This window comes from Sciurus carolinensis, chromosome 10 (genome assembly GCF_902686445.1).
Source record: "Sciurus carolinensis chromosome 10, mSciCar1.2, whole genome shotgun sequence".
Classification (NCBI taxonomy): Eukaryota; Metazoa; Chordata; class Mammalia; order Rodentia; family Sciuridae; genus Sciurus; species Sciurus carolinensis.
Window position 1 is genome coordinate 101,836,619 of NC_062222.1, and position 20,897 is coordinate 101,857,515.

The following is a 20,897-nucleotide window of genomic DNA, read 5'->3' on the forward strand; positions in this document are numbered from 1 at the left end:
TTGAAAATTGACCTTTATCCTGTTCTTTTTAGTTAATTCTTTTAATCTTTACAGTCTAACCTTTGAGTTACAAGTGGATATACCTCTACATTTTAATTTATTGGGACTTGATGACCTCAGGGAACATGGGCCAGCTGGCTGAAGATAACAATTTCCTGGCAAAAAGGTGTGCTCTGGGATTTTCCTTCTAAGTTCTGGTACCAATTACAGTTGGATTCAATGAGTGTTTACAAGAGTGATAACAGTTTTTCAGTACACATTGTATAAATAGTTTATTTTTAAAAATCTTAAGCAGAAATCAACTTCCATTAGCCTTATGGGATTTTACAAGTTTTAGACATCAGTCTATATAAAAGACAACTGAACAATAATAACAGAAGGCTATAAAAATACAGGACAGGATAATTTAGGCAGTAGGTAGGGTAAGCCCTGAGAATGACAGTCTAATAGTCATTAACAAGAACTTGATGTAGACATTGTACATAAGCGTGGAGTTTCATGAAGGAAATTCTGCATGATTGGTAACTGACAACTTTCTGATGAATAGAGATAGAATTTTAAAAGAACTTCAACAGGAATATATGATCTTACAATAATAGCACCTGGCCTTACTTGGTTTAAACTTGTCTCTTGGTCCCAACTAAAGTCAACATAAATGATTTGTCATAGTAGTAAACTTACTATAGACATTCCTATCCTCAAATGTTTTGAAAAACAAGTTTTTCTAAGAAACTCAGGGAAATCCCTTGAAAATAATCTGAATGAGTCTGAATCCATATCTCATGTTTTACAGGCTACAAAACCAGAAAAGTTGTTAGGTATTGTAAAAAGTAGAAATCCTCAAGTGGTCTCTGGAACATTGCTTTGAAATATTTTGTCTCATTTTGATGAGGTTGTTGCCATTTTTAAAATTCAGAAATTGCCAAATAGGCTCAGCTGATTCTGCCTGCCTGACCATGCTTCTGTTTCCAACTGACAACATCTGCCCAGAGGGAGAAGTCTTGAGAGCTCTTCTCTTGACTGGAAGCTAAGAGAGGAACACATTCCTGGTACCCAATGGAATGCTGTATCTCTCCTACCCATTCCCTGTAAAGGCTCCACAACAGGAAAACACTGAAATGAGCAGAGAAGTATGCTTAACATCTGTAGTCAGAAGACCAAAGGCATCTTCCCATAGGAAATAAAAAGCTATAATATTCACTAACTATATTTTAAACAGTATGATTATTACTGTATTTTACATACATGGTTGTTTAAAATCCTTGTGGGAATTAATCTATATATTAACCACTTATAATAGTTTTCTTTCAATATGGAAAATCTCTCAGTCTTAACTAATCAATCTAAAAGTATTTTACTTAATTAAAAAAAGTATTCCAGATTAGAACCTGCTTATTTGAAGCATTTCCCAAGAATATGAGATTTCCCAGTAAAATAAATATATCAACAAATGAATTCCCTTGATAATGTCTGCATTTCTAAGACAATTAAAATACTTTCACAAAATCCAAAAAGTTTCATAAAAGCATTTGATTCTTAATTAAGTATTTGACTTTCCTAAACTCTGTCTAGGGCAAATCCTGTCTCTCTTTTACAAATGTATATACATACAATAATGGTCATTGTATCATTATTGTAGTCTAAGCCTAGTAAAATGCTCATATCCTTTATAGAAAAATACAAGTAATCTTTGCTTCATAGAGGTGTCTCTTCAAAATCTCTCTTCCAAACTCGAAAAAGTACTTGCAGTTCCAAAGAGGAATTCTTAATGTTTTGAGAGTTCAGTCATCTCTGAGGTCTCAGTTTCAGAGTAGCCTATATCTACAGCAGTTTCACATATGCGTATGTTTCCTTGCTCGACAGCACAAGAAGTTGCTGACTTCATTGCAAAGGTAACAGAAGGCTCAGATGTGGGTCTTCTTCCTGATGTGGCAGCTGACTGATCAGCATACTTAGATGTCACTTCATTCATCTTTCCAGTTCTTCTCCACTTCTTGAGAGCTTCTATCCTTTCCTCTGGAGTTAGTCTGTCAAAGTGCTTAGCTCTCAGAATTAGAGATGGAAACAGGGATCCCTGAAGAACTCGGTATATAAACCTAGGTTGCAAAGAACATCACAGAGTTATTTTCACCTTAAAGGCATTGTGGTACCCACAAAAAAATACCAACCAATTAGAAAAAGTAAAAGAGTCTGGTGTCTACTTCGCTCTTGAGGTATAGGGGGTGGTAAGTGAACTATAAAATAGAGATGAAAAATGATAATAAATGAATTAATATGTGTGAAGCACTTAGAAAATAGTTAATGGTCATATAATCACTTGGCAAATAAAGTCTGTGAAAGGAGAGATATTAATAGTTTTTTTTTAGGTTTAATGTTTGATTAAATGAGAAGAATCAGGCAAAGTGTTGGCCTACAATAAGTACTGAAAAAATGTTAGATTTTTGCATTAGTTTTCTAGGGCAACTGTAAAACATTATCACAAATTTGTTTCTTCTAGGGCAAGCTGGCCGTGACTATACTGATAAAACATTCTCAAAAATCCTGTGAGTCTCTGATGTATGTTATTGAGATTTATGCCAGTAGGCAGGAAGCCCTTCACAGAACTTTCCTGTATGCTATTGAAATGATTGCGTGGACCCATGAAACACATACCTAATTCCCTTAGAACAAGCAAAAAAGTTATCCAGGCTGGGGTGCAGTGGTGCATGCCTGTAATCCCAGGAGGCAGAGGCAGGAGGATCACAAGTTCAAAGCCAGCCTCAGCAACTTAGCGAGGCCCTGAGCAACTTAGTGAGATCCCATCTCAAAACAAAATATAAAACAGGCTGGGGATGTGGCTCAGTGGCTAGTAGTCAAGCACCCCTGAGTTCAATTCCTGGTACCAAATAAATAAATAAATAAATAAAAGTAGAGACGGCTGCCTGCCCTTCAGTATATCTCCCACTTTTCCTTTTAGAACCTCTGGATTTTAGCCACTCAGAGTCTATAGACCTACATGTTGGCCAGTGGATATGAGCAATAACATATACAACTACTGGGTAACACCAAAGAGAAAATAGAAAAACGCTGCTGGCCTTTCACTTTCCTCTTCTTGTGGGCAGGGGTGGGCAAAGATTTTGATATACTGATGAGGAACCATCTTCAATTATACAGATCAATTCTGCAAAGGTTTGAATGCTTGTTTCCTCCAAAACTCATTTTGAAATTTAATTGCCAATGTAACACTGTTAAGTGGTGGGACCTATATGATGTGGTTACACATTGAGGGCTCCACCCTCATGAGTGGATTTGCCCTTCCACCTTCTGTCATGGGAGGATATAGCATTCAAGGTGCCATCTTGGAATCAAGAGTCCCCAAGTCCACAGTGCCTTGATGTTGAACCTCAGAGTCTCCAGAACTGTGAGCCAATACAGTTTGGTTTACAAGTTGCCCAGACTGTGGTATTCTGTTGTAGCAATAAACAAAACAAAACAAAAAAACAAAAAACAAAAAACAAAAACAAAAAAACTAGACCAAGACAAAGATTTGGGAGACAGAATAGCAGAAAAGGTAGAGGAAGGAATCTAGGTTTTTGGATCAGTTCATGAAGCAAAATCCTCATGGACTGCCAACCATATTAGACTTTTCTGTAAGAGAAAAATAAACTTCCTCGTTGTTTGCCCAAGCTACTTTTGTTCTCTGGCAAAACACTTGAAACCAATACTTCAAGTAGCACACAGAATGACTTCCCCACTACTTAACAGGGTGGTCTATCATTCATTCTTACTAGTCGTTTCAAGGATTTCAAACCCATGATTCCACATATCTTCTTATTGGTAAAACAAATACGATACCTGGGCAGAAGAGCGATGCAGATTGTGAGGATACAAACTAGGTAGAACACTGGATCCAGCAGGTGCTCCTGCATAATCCAGTAGGGGTTAGATGGTGGGTTGCAGGTTACACACATGGCTCCAAAAGCCAAGGCAAAGAAAAAATAGGACAAGATGCTACCAATGATCACCAGCAGGTGGATCCAAGTCTGCAAGACAAGAAGGCAGGGGAAATGAACACTGACCAACAAGGCGCCATAGTCTGCAAAATTTGCAGTACTAAAGAAACAGCACATCAAAGCCCAGGGGGAAGGGCACGACAGACTTCAGCAAACAAAACAAAATGCTGACGGGACACAAGAAGACCATTGTTCACTAATAGTTTCTATCACTGTTAAAACTGGTGAAAACTAAATCAAGTGCCAAAGATAATTGTATTCACAGTTTATTTGGTATCATCCATGCACCAGAAGGCATCTAGATTTTTCTTTTCTTTTTTAATTTTTTTCAGGGGGGCACTGGAAATTGACCTCTGGGGTACTCAGTCACTGAGTCACATCCCCAGTCCTATTTTGTATTTTTATTTACAGACAGGGTCTCACTGGGTTGAGTAGCACCTCACTTTTGCTGAGACTGGCTTTGAACTTGTGATCCTCCTGCCTCAGCCATCTTGACAAGCCTGTCCACTAGTTTTTGTTCCCTGGTTTTCCAGAGTCACTCTGGCTCCTCAGGGTTTTGCTTTACTTTGCTTTGTATTATTTGACTATGGTTCTTCTACGTGGTTTTAAGAATATTTCTGTCTTCTCAGGTCTATTAGTTTGTTGTCGCTCATAATCAGTGGACCCTAGTTGCTATTACATGTTAAGTGTTAGTCCCCCTATAAATGTCAGAGCCTGTGGCATGACCTTAGGCAGTAGCTAAAAGTTCCTCTCCAACTGCTTGGAAATGAAGTAGATATTAAAACGAGATCAAGTATTTCAGTTCTAGAATTCCCTTTACCTAATCTGATATTTGCATGTATCAACTTTTATTACATTTTGGACTTGTAAGGTTTGGTTAGAGATGATTATGTATAAACAAAGCAAATGATGCCACAAATAAACATTCAGCTGTACTTCAGGAAAATTGCCAAAAGTAATTGGATAAATATAACATTGTGTATTTTAAACCATAACCTCATTCAGCTATTTCCTGTTTGAAAACCATTCATTACCAGGATGGTAAATATACCTTCTGCTATGGTTTGGATGTGAGGTGTCCCCCAAAAGCTCACGTGTGAGACAGTGCAGGAGGTTCAGAGGAGAAATGATTGGGTTGTGAGAGTCTTAACCCCATCAGTGAATTAATCCCTGATGGGATTAACAGAGTGGTAACTGAAGTGGTAGGGTGTGACTGGAGGAGTGGGCATTGGGGCATGGCTCTGGGGTATATATATTTGTATCTGGAGAGTGGAGTCTCTCTCTGCTTCCTGATGATTCAAGCTGCTTCCCTCTGCCACACTCTTCGCCATGATGTTCAGCCTCACCTCGAGCCCTGAAGAATGGAGCCGGCCTTCTATGGACTAAGACCTCTGAAAGTGTGAGCCCTCAAATAAACTTTTCCTTCTTTAAAGTTTTTCTGGTCAGATCTTTTAGTCCACAACAGTGAAAAACCTGACTAAAACACCCCCAAATCTCATTCATCATTCATTTGTCCACTGGAATATTTTCTGAACATCTATTCTGTGCTAGTTTTGTCCCTGATACTTGTATATAGTGGTGAATAAAATAGGGATAAATCTATTGCCCTCACAAAGACTATAGTCTAATGCAGAAAATAAACATGAGTCAGATAATCACAATTAAATGAATAATTGTAAATTACTGCAGGTATGAAAAAAGTCAGAGAATGGATGCTTTTCGAAGAAAGGGCTCTAGAGGGAAATAGTATTTTTGCTGGGACCTAAAGTGACCTAAAATAACATTCAAATTGGGTAAAATTCATGAATACAAAGGGGAATTAAGAATATTTCCATTAAAACACACAGTAAGTGCCAAGACCCTGATACAATAACCTCAATGTAGCTGAGTTGAAAAAGAGATAAAATGATTCCAGTCCTCAAATAAGTGAACATGAGACTGGAGACAGAAGTAAGGACATCATTGCATGATACCTTACAGGCTATCCAGGGATTTCAGAGTATGTTCCAAGTGCAATGGGAAGCCATCGAAGGGTTTTGCCCAAGGAAGAGCAAAAAAATTTTTTTTTTAATATTACCATAAAGGCAAAAACCACTGCTTACTAGAGTCGAAGTACCAGGGTTATGGCACACCATCTGTTTTTATTTTAGTTGAAAGATATCAGTTTGGTCTTGAAGATTGTTAGCCATAGAAGGATAATTATTTTCTTAGCCTGACTCACACTTCTAGGAACCATCCAACACTGATATTACCAAGAAGACAAGGCAGGTGTTTTCCACTTCCCTTAGCAACACATCAACTTCGCCATAATGGTACTCTATGATCACCAAGAGTAACTGTGAATCACATTTCTCCCATGAAGTCATTCTCTTCTCAGGGGAACATATCTTCTAGGCATGATGGGTCTAGCAGGTTCACTGCTAATAGAAGACACATCCCTAAGCATAAAGGGCTTCTTCAGTCTACCTCAGGCACAGGAAAATCACTTACCAAACTCTTGCTTTCGATGACCAGATGGAGGAGAATGATGAACAAAGCCGCTGTGTTCAGGGGGTTTCCAAATGTAAAGATGTCAATGTCCGAGCCCTGGTAGGTCTACAAGGAAAGGACAGCAGTAGGTGAGCAAAAGAGGACTCCCAAGTGTGAACAACACCACTCTACGACAGCTCAACCCAGGTTTGAGTCCTTTCTATAATGTTCCTAGTAACTGTCTTTTAGGATAAATGAACATGTCCTGAAGAGAGACTGATCCTCTCCCAGACAGGTCATCTAAGTTTTAAACTTTTCAGTTGGAATTCCTTTGTATTCTGAATCATAATTCATCTGCCTAGAAACTCTTACTTATTATTTCTAGTTCTTTAAGGTATAGACAAACATCAAACTTGTTCCACTTAATACATCTTTGAAGCAGCTATTACGAGTTGCCTACACCTCTCCTAGGCAAATATCTCCCTGCCCACCTGTATATCTTCAAGTCCTTATCCAGTCTTCAATGACACACTCTCATCTTTACCTTCTTCTGAATACACCACAGGTTGCCTTGTCTATGTTGCTCTTGAAGTGTAGGACAGCCAGAATATTCAGTTAGGTTAATTCAAGTGATTTAATTTAAGTAATAAATGAGAATTGCTACCTTAAAGATAACCATTTTTCTTACCTACAATACCATACTCTGTTAGCATAATCCATTGATGGAACAAGTGTTTTCCTCTGGGAAGAGGTGTATGCAGACAGGCAGCTTATCTATGCTGCTTTGTTTTTGGTGTTAGGCTGAATTTTTAAAATTAATTTTATGTTTCTGTGCTTAGTAATATTTCTTCCATTCTTTATCTGTAAATTGGTTTTTTTCATTTTGGAGAGACTACTTACAGGAAATTAAAATCCATACTCTGGATGTCACAGTGGTAGAATTAGCCTAACACTCATAAAACTTCAATATTCTGACTTTGCCTGTCTGATTTTTGCTAATCTAATCAGATGATCAGATATTCAATTTTATTCAAGTCATTGACACATAGTATTAAGCAGTTCAGGGTGAACAAGAACCAAGAAGTTGGGGATGTAACTCAGTGGCAGAGCACTTGCCTAGCATCCCTGGTATCACAAAAACTAACAAGAAGAAGAAAACAAGAGAACCAAAAGAATTCAACTAGGTATGTAATTTAATTCATTACCAAACATACTTTTTAGAGGGTGGTTCTAGGCAATTAACAATCAACCTGATTTTATGAGCGATCTATACGTCTATAGGCTGATATCGGAGTTAAAGTTCAAAGAAGCAGTGATTCATTAATCAAAGACTTACAAAATAAGGCACAAAGAAGCAGACGAGGCTTTGATAAAATGCATCCAACAAGGTGATCCAGAAGGTGAGGGGCAAGTACGCCTGGAAAAGAAACAGTATGTTAGGGAGGGAGTAAGATTGACAAGGGTCAAACAAAGTCAAGAAACAACACAGGCCAGTGCTTGCTTTTGCTTCTCTGGGTGAAAACTCTATTCCTTCATTCTCTCACTCATGAAACAGGGGGAACTTGTCAACAATGGTAGAAAAATAAGGGCAGTTGAATACAATTTAAAAAAAAAAAGTCCTTAAAGAGAATCTTATTAAACTCACTGAATTGATTTAAAATCTAACTTCATCACTGGATGAATTTCCTTTTGATGACAGGGGCCCAACCCAGGGCCTCAAGCATGCTAAAAACGTGCTCTACCACTAAGCTACATCCCCTTCCCCTTTTGGATTGTTCTTAAGTTTACCTGAGACAGAACAAGCAGTCCTAATTTTTCATTTCCTATTGATTAGAAAGTACTCTTCTAAAAACTCCAAATCCATTCACTTATCTTTATGTTCACCACTCCCTTCAATCCAGTTTACCATCAGCTCCTCTCTAAATGCCTGGAAAGCTATCTACATGCCTCCTTTGTTCTCTTTCCTACCCTCATCCAATCCTCACATACCAACCAGTTGGCTTTCTAAAATTGCAAATTAGTTCATGCTATATTCCTAACTAATCAAACTGACTCCTTTCAGTCATTCCAGTGGCTTCCTGCTGTGTTTACAATACAATCTTAAGTTCCTTCCCATGACCTACAGGGTCCTGCATAGTCTGTTCACATAACAGCTTTTCCAAGGTCACTTCTTACATTATTATCCCACAGCATGGGCCAGATCCATTCTTTCCTGGAGGATTCATCTGTGCTGTTCTCCCTGCTAGGAATTATTTGTCCTGGAACTTCCACATGATTACATCTTCATTATCTACAGCCTATTGTAAATATCACCTCCCCAGAGAGGCACAGAACATCAGTCTCAACATCATGCCCACTCATTCCATACTACTATGGCATCCTTAGCAGTTGCTCTTCATTATCAGAGATCATCTTACTTACTTAATGAAATTCTGGTTCTCTCAATCAAATGCAAACTTTATAGAGTAGGACTATGACTCCTATTTCAAGTAATCAAAACAGTGTTTGATACAGAGAAGGTACTAAACAAACATTTATTGGGTTAATAAGCTATTCTATAACAGCTCATTTGCTAAACTGCTTCCTAACCGAAGCTTGTAAAAATAAAGATCAAATTAGAGACACTAGTCAAATGATTGAAAATGGGTTCTCAAACAAGAGCCAATTCTTATTGTAAGTTAGTGTTTGTGAAAATGGATTCTGAGGCTACAGTCAGACCCAGCATGGGAGAGTTGAGTGTTTGATAGTGATGGGTGCCAAGGAAAAAAATGGGAACGTGTGTGTCATATTCCTTAGCTAGTTTTTCTTTTCCTGACATGTTTTTATTAACTTTGTTTTCTTTCAGTACAAACAGAATCTGAAACCTCCTTGACAATGTCTATTGCTTCCTAAAGAATAAAGCTTTATAAAAATACAAATTTTTTGTATCCTTCCATTCTTCAAAACGCTACATTTGGCATGCATTTATTTATCTATCTATCTATTTATTTATTTATTTTTTGCAGTGCTGGGAATTGAACCCAGGGCCTTGTGCTTGCAAGACAAGCACTCTACCAACTGAGCTATATCCCCAGCCCTACATTTGGCATTTATTAAAAAAAAATCTCTTTGACCTCTAGAGAATCAAAGAACTGAAGGTTCATTTTCCAGTCTATTTTTCCCAGTATCCCTTAGTATTTCCTCACTGGAGATGATGGGATGTTCTGTCTTTCTTCACATGTCCATTGCTTCTAGACCAGCAGCAACATGGTCCAATAGAGGAAGAGTGTGTTAGAGACAAAGGGACAACCAAGATGCCACTGGACAAGAGAGAAAGATATGGGGATAAGTTAACTATGACTTCACACTTTTGGGGGAAGAGAGGCTGCTCAGAAAACTGAGATTGAAAAGGTAAAAAGTACAAATGCCCCATGATTACATGAAGAGAGGACTTATAACAGGAATAAAGAGAGAAGAGACAAGGATAAGATAAATCAGAGGTTGGAGGGATTCACTCACAGGATCTCCTGGAAAAATAAATGGAAAATCTGAACATGGAGTCAAAGCCAGAAAAGAGAACTGTGTGTGTGATAAGAGATGGGTAAGAGGTGATAGCTTCTTGGAAGGGGATCCTCTGACTGTAGACTTCCAGACTCCTCTCATTGAGGAGATTCTGTAGCCCCGGAGTGTACATTTCATGACACCAAAGACAGGAAATGATCTAAGCATAAAACTGAATTTGCTTGAAGGCCAAGTTCAAAGAGAGGACAAATTCTGGAAGGAAAGTCAATGAAATTACCTTTTGTCAATAGCCAAATGCTGGGAATCTGTCTGCTATTATCGTGTTTTATAAAATCGGCTAGCTCAGTAGAACAATGTGTACAAAGAAATGATAACAGGGTCCAATAGCAGGAAGCAATGAACTCAATTTTCCCAAGAGTACAATCTTCAGTCTGCACAAATGGGCTTCTAAAACACTAGCTACAGAAATTTTGAAAGCCTCTCCTTTCCCCAATTGACTTTGAATTTAACTTAGGCCTAGGGTGCAGGACAACCGTTAATGATAGCAACTACACAATCCTGTATCCTAGCCTTAAACTTTAAGTCATATTGAACTCCTTCAGGGAAATACATGTAGTATCTTGATTTGAATGAGTTGGATGAGCTTAAAGGAAGGATCTGAAAGGAAGCATTTCTTCTTCCTGAAGACTGTGACTTCTCTGGGTAACTTCCAGGCAGCTAAAGATAGTAGGTGATTTTCCCTTCCATGAAAGGCCATTCAAGTCAAAATAAAGTTAGACTGATGAAAACAAATGCATCATTTTACAAATTTCACATTTCCTCAAGTTTCTGTTAATTTCTGGGGAATAAAGTAAAAATACTGAAAGCCTAATGTGGTTAGAAATTTTACATGTATTCTGTTCCTTAATCTTAATATCATGTCCTTTATAGTAAATAAACTGAAAGAAACACAGGCAAGTTAAATAACTTAACATGGTCACATACCACAGACCCAGAATTTGAGGTCTGGCTAAATATGGTTAAATATAACCCATTATTTCTAAACGTGCTGATCCATGTCAATGTCAAGTAAAGCCAACACACACACTTCCTACGATGCATCTCACTTTGTTCTGTCCAGTACTTCTACAGCAAACTCTTCCTCTTAATCCTGACCATTTATTTAGTCCATCTCTGTCCTGGGGAATGATGGATATCCCAGACCTGGTCAAAGAGAAACTATTTTTCTAACCACAGTGATAAACAAAGGGAAATGCATGTGACAAGCCAGGCCAAGAGTCAGAGCCAGGAAATTTACAGTTGCTTGAAGAATAACAATGTTCTGTCACCATTACTCCTGGATTTTGCAGCTATGTGAGTCAATCCATTTCCTTTTCCACTAAAGTAATCTGAGCTGATATAATGGGGTATACATATATATACATACACACACACACATATATATGTATATACATATATAACTTAACACAATTTATATAACTTAATAACACAATTATATATATGTATATATATGTGTATATATAAAATATTTTACATGTACTTATACTCCTATAAGTATTTAATATAACTATATAAATATTTATACATATATATGTATTTTACATATTCATATATCATTTTTTAGGGGGGTTACTTATAAATGTTAGTCAGAACTCTGGCTAACAGAATTCTCTTTTCAACCCTGGAACATCTGACCAGATGGACCACTTGGTTTGTCCACTTATGGGTGTCTAAAGTTCCTGTTCAGCTCACTCCCTGAAATCTTAACATTCTTGTGAAAGCACTTTGGATTTCTGACCATTGGTGGGAAACTCAAGGTCTAAAGAGAGTATCAGAAGCATCAGAGTTCTTTCTGCTACTTAGCACAAACATAGATAGAATGGGCTTAGGTACCAGGGTTCAACTGTGCCACTCACTAGCTCTGTGACTTGAACAGGTTACCAAAGGCAATCCCTTGTACTTGACTTTCCTCATCTGCAAAGTACAGATTATGATAGCACCTACCTTGTAGGGATATTTTGAGAATTAAATTTTATGCATGTTAAGCATTTAGAATAGTGCCTGGCATTGCATAAATGCTCTTAAGTACAATATTAAAGTTGGTTGCTATTAAGTTTGTAAAAGAAGAAGTAGAAAGAAAAGACTTTTTAGACAGACCCCTTCCCTTAACAGGCAACTATAATCCTCTATGTAAGAGACAATGAGGGAATTATAGAAGCAAGGGATTAGCTGTCAGACTTTTGGAAAAATAACCCTTTTGAAGTTCAGATTCCCTATTTAAGAACGGAAAAAATACCAGATTCTGTCTCAAAGGGTTTTCTTGAAGATAAATGAGGCCTGGGATATTTAATAGCAGAATAAATTGTACAGTAGGGTTTAATAAATGCTAAATAGTATTAGCATTATTAGCTGGAAGGTTGCAAACATGGAATTTCTTCTCATGAGTACCAAGGCCTTTCACTGATTTACCTGTGTTCATATAGGAGATGAGTAACTTAATATCTTCCCTGGAGTAGAGATCCTTTAAAGCAATCAGACATTTTAAATAGTTCTGAGAAGACTGCCATTTTTGGGCTGGGTTGACTGACAGGGGCTGGGTTGACCACGGGTGTGCATCTGTCTAAGCTTTCTTGCCTTGGCACCTACCTCTGATTTCTGACCACTCTGGTAAAGTTCAGGCAATTGCATGAGGGTCTCTGCAGATACATCCTTCTCCAAAACACCATAAATGACGGGAGGAGCAGATGTGAAAAGGAGGTTGAAGAAGATCAAAACCCAATAGTCAGTCATGGATGTTCCTGAAAACCCACAAAAGAACTGGTACCAGAAAAGGAGGTTCACATAGGCCTATGGACACAAAGAGGAACATTCAGATCTTAGAAACAGCAATGCATACTGTAACCACACGTTCGATAGGCTGTGATTTTGAGCTGTATATAACCTTAGCTTCTCTGAAGAAATGGAAGGTCACAACTTGCCATGCAGTTTTTTGTTGTTGTTGTTGTTTGCTTGTTCGGTAAATGTGTTATTAAGTTAAAAGGAAGACACGCACACACGTGCACACACACACACACATATACCACACTTATAACCACTTGTACGTGTTGGTGGCACTGACCCAGGTGCTTTACAAATAATTCATTTAATCTTCATAACAACTTGGGGATTATTTTGTCCCTATTTTGCATATTCATATCTTAATCCTCAAAGTGATGGTACCAGGAGGTGGAACCCTTGAGAAATAAGGAGTTCATGCTGGTGGAGCCCCTTGAATGGGATCAGTGCCCTTAAAAAATGAACCCCAGAGAGTTCTTGCTCTCCTTTAAAGTGCAAGAACACCATGGGAAGTCTATATCTGAGAAGGGAGCCCTTACCAGAAATCAACCATGCTGGTCCCCTGATCTCAGACTTCCAGTCTCCAGAAACTGTGAGAAGTCACGTTCTGTTGTTTACAAGCCATCCATCTTTGGCACTCTGTTATAGCAGCATTAAACAGACAGACTCTGAGGCACAGTGAGGCTAAGGAATTTGCCCAAAGTCATCCAGCTAATGAATGACAGAGTCAGAGATCAACTGAGACATTTTCGTTCTAGATGAAGAGAACCCAGCCCAGTGCCTGGCACAGAGCAGGCACTCCACAAATGCTCATTTTCTTGCTTTCTCTTCCATACTTATTTCTTAGTGGTGAACCGAGATGGTGCCAGCAGAGTGGCCAACCATCCCAGTAGGCTTGAGACTGAAGGATTCCCTGTGATGAGACCCTCATGCTAAAACTGAAAAGTCCCAGGCAAACCTGACTAATAGGGTGCTCTGGAAGCCAGGCACATGTATCCTACGGGTTTCACCAGTACTTCATTTCAGACAAACTATGCGCCAGTACCAAAAGCTCTTCACTCTCAAAGGAAGTCAAAGGAAAAGACACTGGCCTTAGGTTCAGAGAGTTTTGTTTCAAGGTCTAAAGATACTGCCTGTTGATTAGCTTTAGGCCATTTTCCTAACCTCTCTGAATTTTGGCTTCCTCTTGTGTAAAATGAGGATTATATCACCCCAGGACTTAACATCGAGATCAAGTTAGAAAGTGTTCAGGCCTGGCGAAGCGTCTTACAAATGTTAAGATGTCGTTGGCAACATAGATACACGAGAACACCTTACATTGAGGGCCACAATCCATAAAATAGACTTTAATTCTAGGGTCATGGACGTGTACTATGTTCAGCTCCTGAAAACATATACATAAGGGATACGGTGGCTTGACACATTAACCTGGCATATGAATCCATAGTCTACATCAATATCTCAAAGTCCAACACCCAAGAAACACAATCTCAAAAAGATAAGTTACTTTAATGATTTCTGGTCCTGATCCATTTCCCCCTAGCTTATAAAATATTCGCTGATTAGTTAGGTATGTAAGAAGTAGAAATCAAGTCTGTAGGATATCAGTACAAACGAGTATCTAAGGGTTACAGGGCAGAGTCAGCAGAGATCCTTACTCCCTGGGGGTGCACTGCACTGACTAAAGTGCCCTCTGTCTCCAAGAACCTGTAGTTTCTTTTTCTATTATTTCTGTTTATTAACCCTTGAGTTTAATCTCAGGTTAAAAGTGGGGCAGTAGGAATGGCTTGCATCACAACAGGAAAAAGGTATAAAAAAGCAAAGTATTTAAAAAAATAAAAATTTGGGAAAGGTACTCCTTTCTAAAAATCATGGAACATTAAGTCAAAAATTTAAATTATAAGTCACAACTTTTCCTAGAATCATAAACCGAGGCAGAGATTTTATATGTTGATATAGTTTTGTAAAGAATCTGAGCTTTCTTAAACTTTGACTAAATGTGTTAATGTGACTTAGTAAAGAACTTCCTAAAACTTTCATTGTGCTCCATGAAAAAAAAATTCTCTCTCTCTCTCTCTCTCTCTCACACACATACACACACACACAAATCTAAATTAACCAATTACATAATGGGGTATTCTAAAAATGAATCATTATTTTTTCCTAAAGATGGTATTTCAATAGAGTGATGTAAACTTGTCTACTATTAACATGCTACATATGGACTTTAAAGACTGAATAAATTGGCCTAAAAATCATGATATATTTATATATTCAGCCCACTTACAAGATATTTAAGTGAATCAACCTAAAGCAATATGACTTTATAAAAAGGAAAACAAGTTTAAATGAGATGCTAAAGAATAGGAGTCAGAACCTCCATTCAAATTCTGCCCTGTTGGTAGTTAAACATAATCAACAGAAAGTTCCATTACTATTAAGTAACTACTAAGCACAGAGTATACAAGTTGGATAGAAAATTCCCAAAGCTGTGAGTCTTGCACGCTCCAGGTTGGGCATTCTATCAGGATTTCACCTGTATCTGTCTCCAATACACCACAGGAGACATCAATTGGGGATAGCAGCTATTTTTTAATCTCCAGCAAAATGGAAGCAAACCTTTTCATTTTCTACTGTTAGCATTAAACATTTCATAATTGTTTGTCAGGATCTTTTTATAGAAGGCCAGAAATTAGATTTTAAATGAACCAGACATGACTTAATTGAATTTAAATGCATAGGGAGTACCATGGACAGGTCGAGCAATGTGTTGTCAGCAGTTCAAACACACACACTCCCAGATTATTTCTGATAAGACAGCAGGACTGCTCCTGCATGTTCCCCAAACACCAAAAATGTGAGCTTAGCCTAAGACACTTCTACTGTCCTTGATACAACCAGGATTAAAGCAGGGGGATGGGGAAGGGACAAATTCTTTGGGTTTACATACCACACTTTTTTTTTTTGGAGTTGTTGATGGTCCACATGCCTCCATCCTATTTGTTTCTTTTTATGTGCTAAGGATCAAACCCAGTGCCTCCCAAGTGCTAGGCAAGCACTCCACCATGAACCACAGCCCCAGCCCCAACATACCACATTCTTGTAGAAAAAATAGAGGATCATGTTGGAAAGTCGTGTGTAACACCAGTGCCCATGGACAAGAAGGAGCTTGCTCAGATGTCTGAATTGAGAAATGGCGAAATCACTGGCCATCACAGCCTGCAGGCACAATGGAGAGACCACCCTGAGCAACAGAACCCGTTAAAACAGCCACAGCCTGGCACAGAAAATCTGACCCTCGCTACACTCCAATTAGTCAACTCTACCCTTCAAGTAGATAAAAAGAGAACACACACACACATACACACAGAGCAACAACAACAACAACAACAACAACAAAAATACACAGAGCTAATATTCCACTTTGCGATTTGGTCACATGAAACAAGTCTGGTTCCTAGTACACCACAGAAATCAGGTCCCTTAGCATGAACTCTGCCTTCTGCATTACAACAAGGTTTTGCTTCTCTTCAGTGAGGAGAATATCTCCTGTAGTCAGGACTTCATGTACACTTGTATAATGGATAGGCAGAGAAGCATCTGAAGTTCTCATCTTTCATGAAGATACTGTTGTATATAATTCTTGGGAAACCCTGAACCTCAGATTCCACCTTCCACTGATAGTCCTTGATCCATACATTAAAGTCTTTCAAATTACTGGTTTTTCTCTGAATTCTGTGCCTACAATACTAACCAACACACACACACACACACACACACACACACACACACACAGGCAAATAGGATGCTCTCACCTCCCTCCTGCTAACCCTCTCACATCCTTCCCCTTCCCTTCCCTTCCCTGCCCTTCCTCAAGATATTTATATATTTATTCAAATTCTAGTGGTTTTCTTCAGTGTCAGAATTTACCAGGCTATTGAAGAGGTAAAGAATAAATTCCCATGAACTAAATATGCTCTATTTTTAAAACAGAACAAGTGACCCATACTGCTAAAATTACCCATGAAAATACTGTAATATTCGTTCTGTAAATAATCCATGAACAAATGAATAAAATTCCAGTCTCCAACTCTTAGCTAACCTCACAACCTTACTTTACCATGATATTTTACCATGGAGGAGGTTGCCCTCAGATAGGCAGGTCAAGGTCATGGTATTTGGGTGCACAACATCTACTCACTTGCATGCCTTCTTGACCTGAGACCCCAACCCCGATGTCTGCCACTTGTATCATGCTAACATCATTGGCACCATCACCTTCATGAGACAGGAGAAAAGGTGAGAAACACATGAGGAATAAAGATATAAACTTTGCAATTTAGTAGAGACTATGCATGTGAACAACAACAACAAAAAATCTTTCAAGGTTTATTCCATTTCCCTAAGTTACCTGTCAGCTATTTGAGCAGAAATTAGATGTGGCATCCCACTGCCAGCAGGGAGAATTTGAAACTCAATACTCTCTTAAGATCCTTCATGTTATGGCATGCACCTCCCTGATTTCCTTGCCACCCATGTTGCTTTCGATACCCCAGATATACCCTATTCCTTCAACACTGGTGGTCTCTCTTTTCTGAAAATACTGTCTTCTTCATCCCCCTACCTCCTCTTGATGGATTCCACTTGTTCTTGCTCTCAGATTAGACATCATTTTCTCTGGGAAAACCTTTTCCTATTCCTTTTAGATCAGATACCACTTTCTTAGTACCACCCTGTGTATCTCCATCCTACCTATAACAGGGGATTATGATTGAATAAAGATTTTCTTGTCTCCTCCAACACAGGAAGTTTCTTAAGAAGAGGTATCACACTTCTGGTAATGAACAGATATTGTTCCCAAAGGTTCACTAACCATTGATCTCTTTCCTGGTAATAGCATGCTGATGTTTTTTAGGAGCTTTGCATCTGTGTGATTTGTTAGGGTGAATCCAAACACCCATATTTATGGATGGGAAACTGACCCAGACTTGGAAATCAATATATTCTATTACCTGGCCTTAGTGATTGCTCAGTGATGGACATATGACTCAACTTAGTTAATATAATTATGAAGTTCAGCGATTCTAGCTTCAGGAATATCTTGGATAATTAATTCATTTAAATGTTTACTCAACAAGATATTCACCAAAATTTCACCCTACCTCATCTAAATACCAAAGTGTCTTAGAATTTCAACTCATACCCCTTCTCCTCTCCATTTATACTGTCTTTGGTGGTCTTACAGTATCAAGGCTCTGATATTTATCAGAGTTAAGATTTACCAAATTATCTCTCTATTCAATTCTTCACTGCTCAATTCCAGACCTTTATTCTAGCTGCATACTTCACTTCTTTGCTTAGATACCTAATGGACTTTTCAAACTCTATAAGTGTTAAGGCCCAACTCCTGATTCCCTCAACCTCCATTCTCAGTAACTGGGTGGCTCTATTCTTTCTACTTTTAGACTAAGGCTTGGTATACCCTTTGGTAACTCTTTCTCTCAAGTAACATATCCAGTTCATCAGCATACGTCACTAGTTTTTTCTTCAAACTTCGTTGGTTTGCTCCCATCTGGGCCCACACCACCATCATCTCTTCCCTGAATTATTTCAACAGCCTCCCAACCATTTTCATTACTTTTGGAACCCAACATTTACTCTCCTACACTGTGATTCTTTAAATTCAAGATAGATCAGGCCCCATCTTTGATTGAAATATTGGCTTCCTATCTCTTCAGGGTGAAGCCAAAATTTTATAATGACCATTATGACCATTGAGATCTGGTCACCTGCTCATTATGAACCTTCTCTACCCTTCATGAACCTGCAGAGAACTTTCCCTTTGCTCATCTGCTTTGGCCTTGGACACACCAAGCATGGTCCACCTCATGGCTTTTACTTTTGCCATTCTCTCTGCCAGGAATGTTCTCCCCCAGGTCTTCTACGGTTCCCTTATCATTCCCTCATGTCTTCTCACAGACAGCCTCAGCAGTGAGACCTTCTCTGCAAATTTAAAGTGTAACCCCTTTTCCCTATGGTCCATATTCCCTCATTGTTTGTTTGTTTGTTTTCAATAGCATTGGTCCCTATCTCATGGATTCCACGTTTGTCCCTTTTGTTTATTCTTCTGTATATCCTCCCACTATTTGGAGGCTCCTTAAGACAAGGAACTTGGTCAATTTTATATGCTGTAATTTCCCCACTGTTTAGAAAAAAAGCATGGGACAAAGAAAACATTCAATAGATATCTGTTGAATGTATAAATAAATGACTTGTTCATGGACCTGAATTTAACTTTCCTGAAGGTGGAAGTGGATTTTTCAGTTTTATGAGTAAACATTCCTCTCTGCTTAACTGTTGAGTTCAGGGTCTGCCATGGATCCCAAGGAATCCTGACTATTGTATTGTTTTCCTTGTTACAGGCCTAACACCTGGTTCATGGCAGGGGGTCAAAGAGATGATGAAGGGACAGACAGAGAGGATGGAGGGATGCGGAGAGAAAGGGGAGAGAAAGTGCAGGAGAACAAGGACAGACAGAGGTGCAGACGTACAGAAGGATGGACAGGCAGAAAGATCAGCTGCCGGTGTGTGTCCACTCACCAATGGCCAGGGTCATCACCTGGAGATGGTTGCGTACCAATTTCACCACCTCACTTTTCTGCAGGGGTGTGGCTCGGCAGCAGACCACAGCTTGGCACCAAGCAGTCAGCTCCAGGAACTGCCTCTGCAGACTCTCTTGCAGGGCAAACTCCAGGGTCTTCCCAGTGATAATGAGTCCAGCCCGTGGTCCCGAGTCCTGGGGGACAGGAGGCTGAGGGAAGTCCTTCCTTAAAGAGGCTTGCTCTGGAGGGGCTGAATGTTTCTTCTGAAGATCTTTTAAAATTGTGCCCATGAGCATCTCGCAGGCATCCTTGAACCAAGAGGTAGAGATAGTTAACCTGCAGGCTCTGTTGGAGAGCCAGCTAAATTTTCCATGTCATTCTTGGGCAATTTCAGGATCAAGGCAACCTCGGGTACTTTCAGAGACTTCACAGCTCTTCCACAGAGAGTTCTGTGTGTATGCGGGGATGAGTTAAAAGGATGGGGGGCATCTCACCCCCAATTCTACAGTTGCAGTGTCTATATAAAATGTAAAATTTCTTAATGCATGTGGTTGCCTTCTCAAACAGCTAATTACAAGAGTCCTTCAGTCTCATATTGCTACTTACTAGCTGCTTGATCTTGGGCAAGCCTCTCTGAGCCTCTACTTTCTCATCTGAAAGATGCAAGTGTTAATCTCTATCATAATATTGTTTTGAGAACTCAGTGAATAACATGCAAAACTCCTAGTCTAAGGTACAATGTAGCAGACATTTAAAACAATAATCCTTTTTATATTCCTTTTGATTCAACACAGTCATTCACTCACTTGGCATTTATTGAACAACTAGTTATTAGAAAACACTCTAGGCTCTGGGGATGTATCAATAAACACAACAATTTCTGCCCTGATGGAGTTCACATTCTTGTCAGGATGTCCCTGGGGTGCTTATCAACCAGGTTTGCTTATACCCCCATTCTACACTAGTTAGAAGTTCTTTTGAGGCCAAGAAGTCTAACAATGAGCTTATTTAGAAATTATTGGGTCTAATGACCACAAAGGACAAAGCCCAAATCCAGCAATAAATTTAAATTTATATATTAATCCCCAAATAGTTTGTTAATGAAAAAGTCCTTCATTTAGTGCTTATTTACTCTTATTTTGAATGTTCTTCTACCAAACATTTCTCCATCCAGAACAAAATAAGAGGAGGAAGAAAAAAGTAGGTATGGATATGGAAGCATGACCCAGCAAAGACTTACTACGACATAAATTATACAGAAGAGATCTACTGTTTTGAATGTAGTTTGTCACCAAAACTCATATTGAGACTTAATTCCCCCATGCAATGGTACTGAATGGTGATAGGACTTCTAAGAAGTGAGGCCCAGTGGGAGGTGATCTGATCATTACTGCCCTTGTGAAGGGATTAGTGCTGGTCTTTCAAAATGACTTAGGTCCAGTAGAAATAAATTAGTTCCTTCAAGAACAGGTTGTTATAAGAGCTAGCCTGACCCATC

The 20,897-nt window shown here is 38.8% G+C and overlaps 1 protein-coding gene across 1 annotated transcript in view; it reads right to left on the reverse strand.

Moving 5' to 3' along the window:
* Nucleotides 1-255: 255 nt before the first annotated feature.
* The window catches only part of Atp10d (ATPase phospholipid transporting 10D (putative)), a 111,338-nt gene continuing 90,696 nt past the window's right edge, over nt 256-20,897 (reverse strand). The window contains exons 16-23 of the mRNA XM_047567034.1: nt 19,398-19,707; nt 16,999-17,075; nt 15,891-16,016; nt 12,609-12,809; nt 7,798-7,878; nt 6,483-6,587; nt 3,835-4,022; nt 256-2,096 (exon numbers count right to left, since the gene is read on the reverse strand). Of these exons, the coding sequence (XP_047422990.1) occupies nt 1,766-2,096; nt 3,835-4,022; nt 6,483-6,587; nt 7,798-7,878; nt 12,609-12,809; nt 15,891-16,016; nt 16,999-17,075; nt 19,398-19,707 (1,419 nt within the window). The 3' untranslated portion in view covers nt 256-1,765. The remainder of the gene's footprint in view (nt 2,097-3,834; nt 4,023-6,482; nt 6,588-7,797; nt 7,879-12,608; nt 12,810-15,890; nt 16,017-16,998; nt 17,076-19,397; nt 19,708-20,897) is intronic.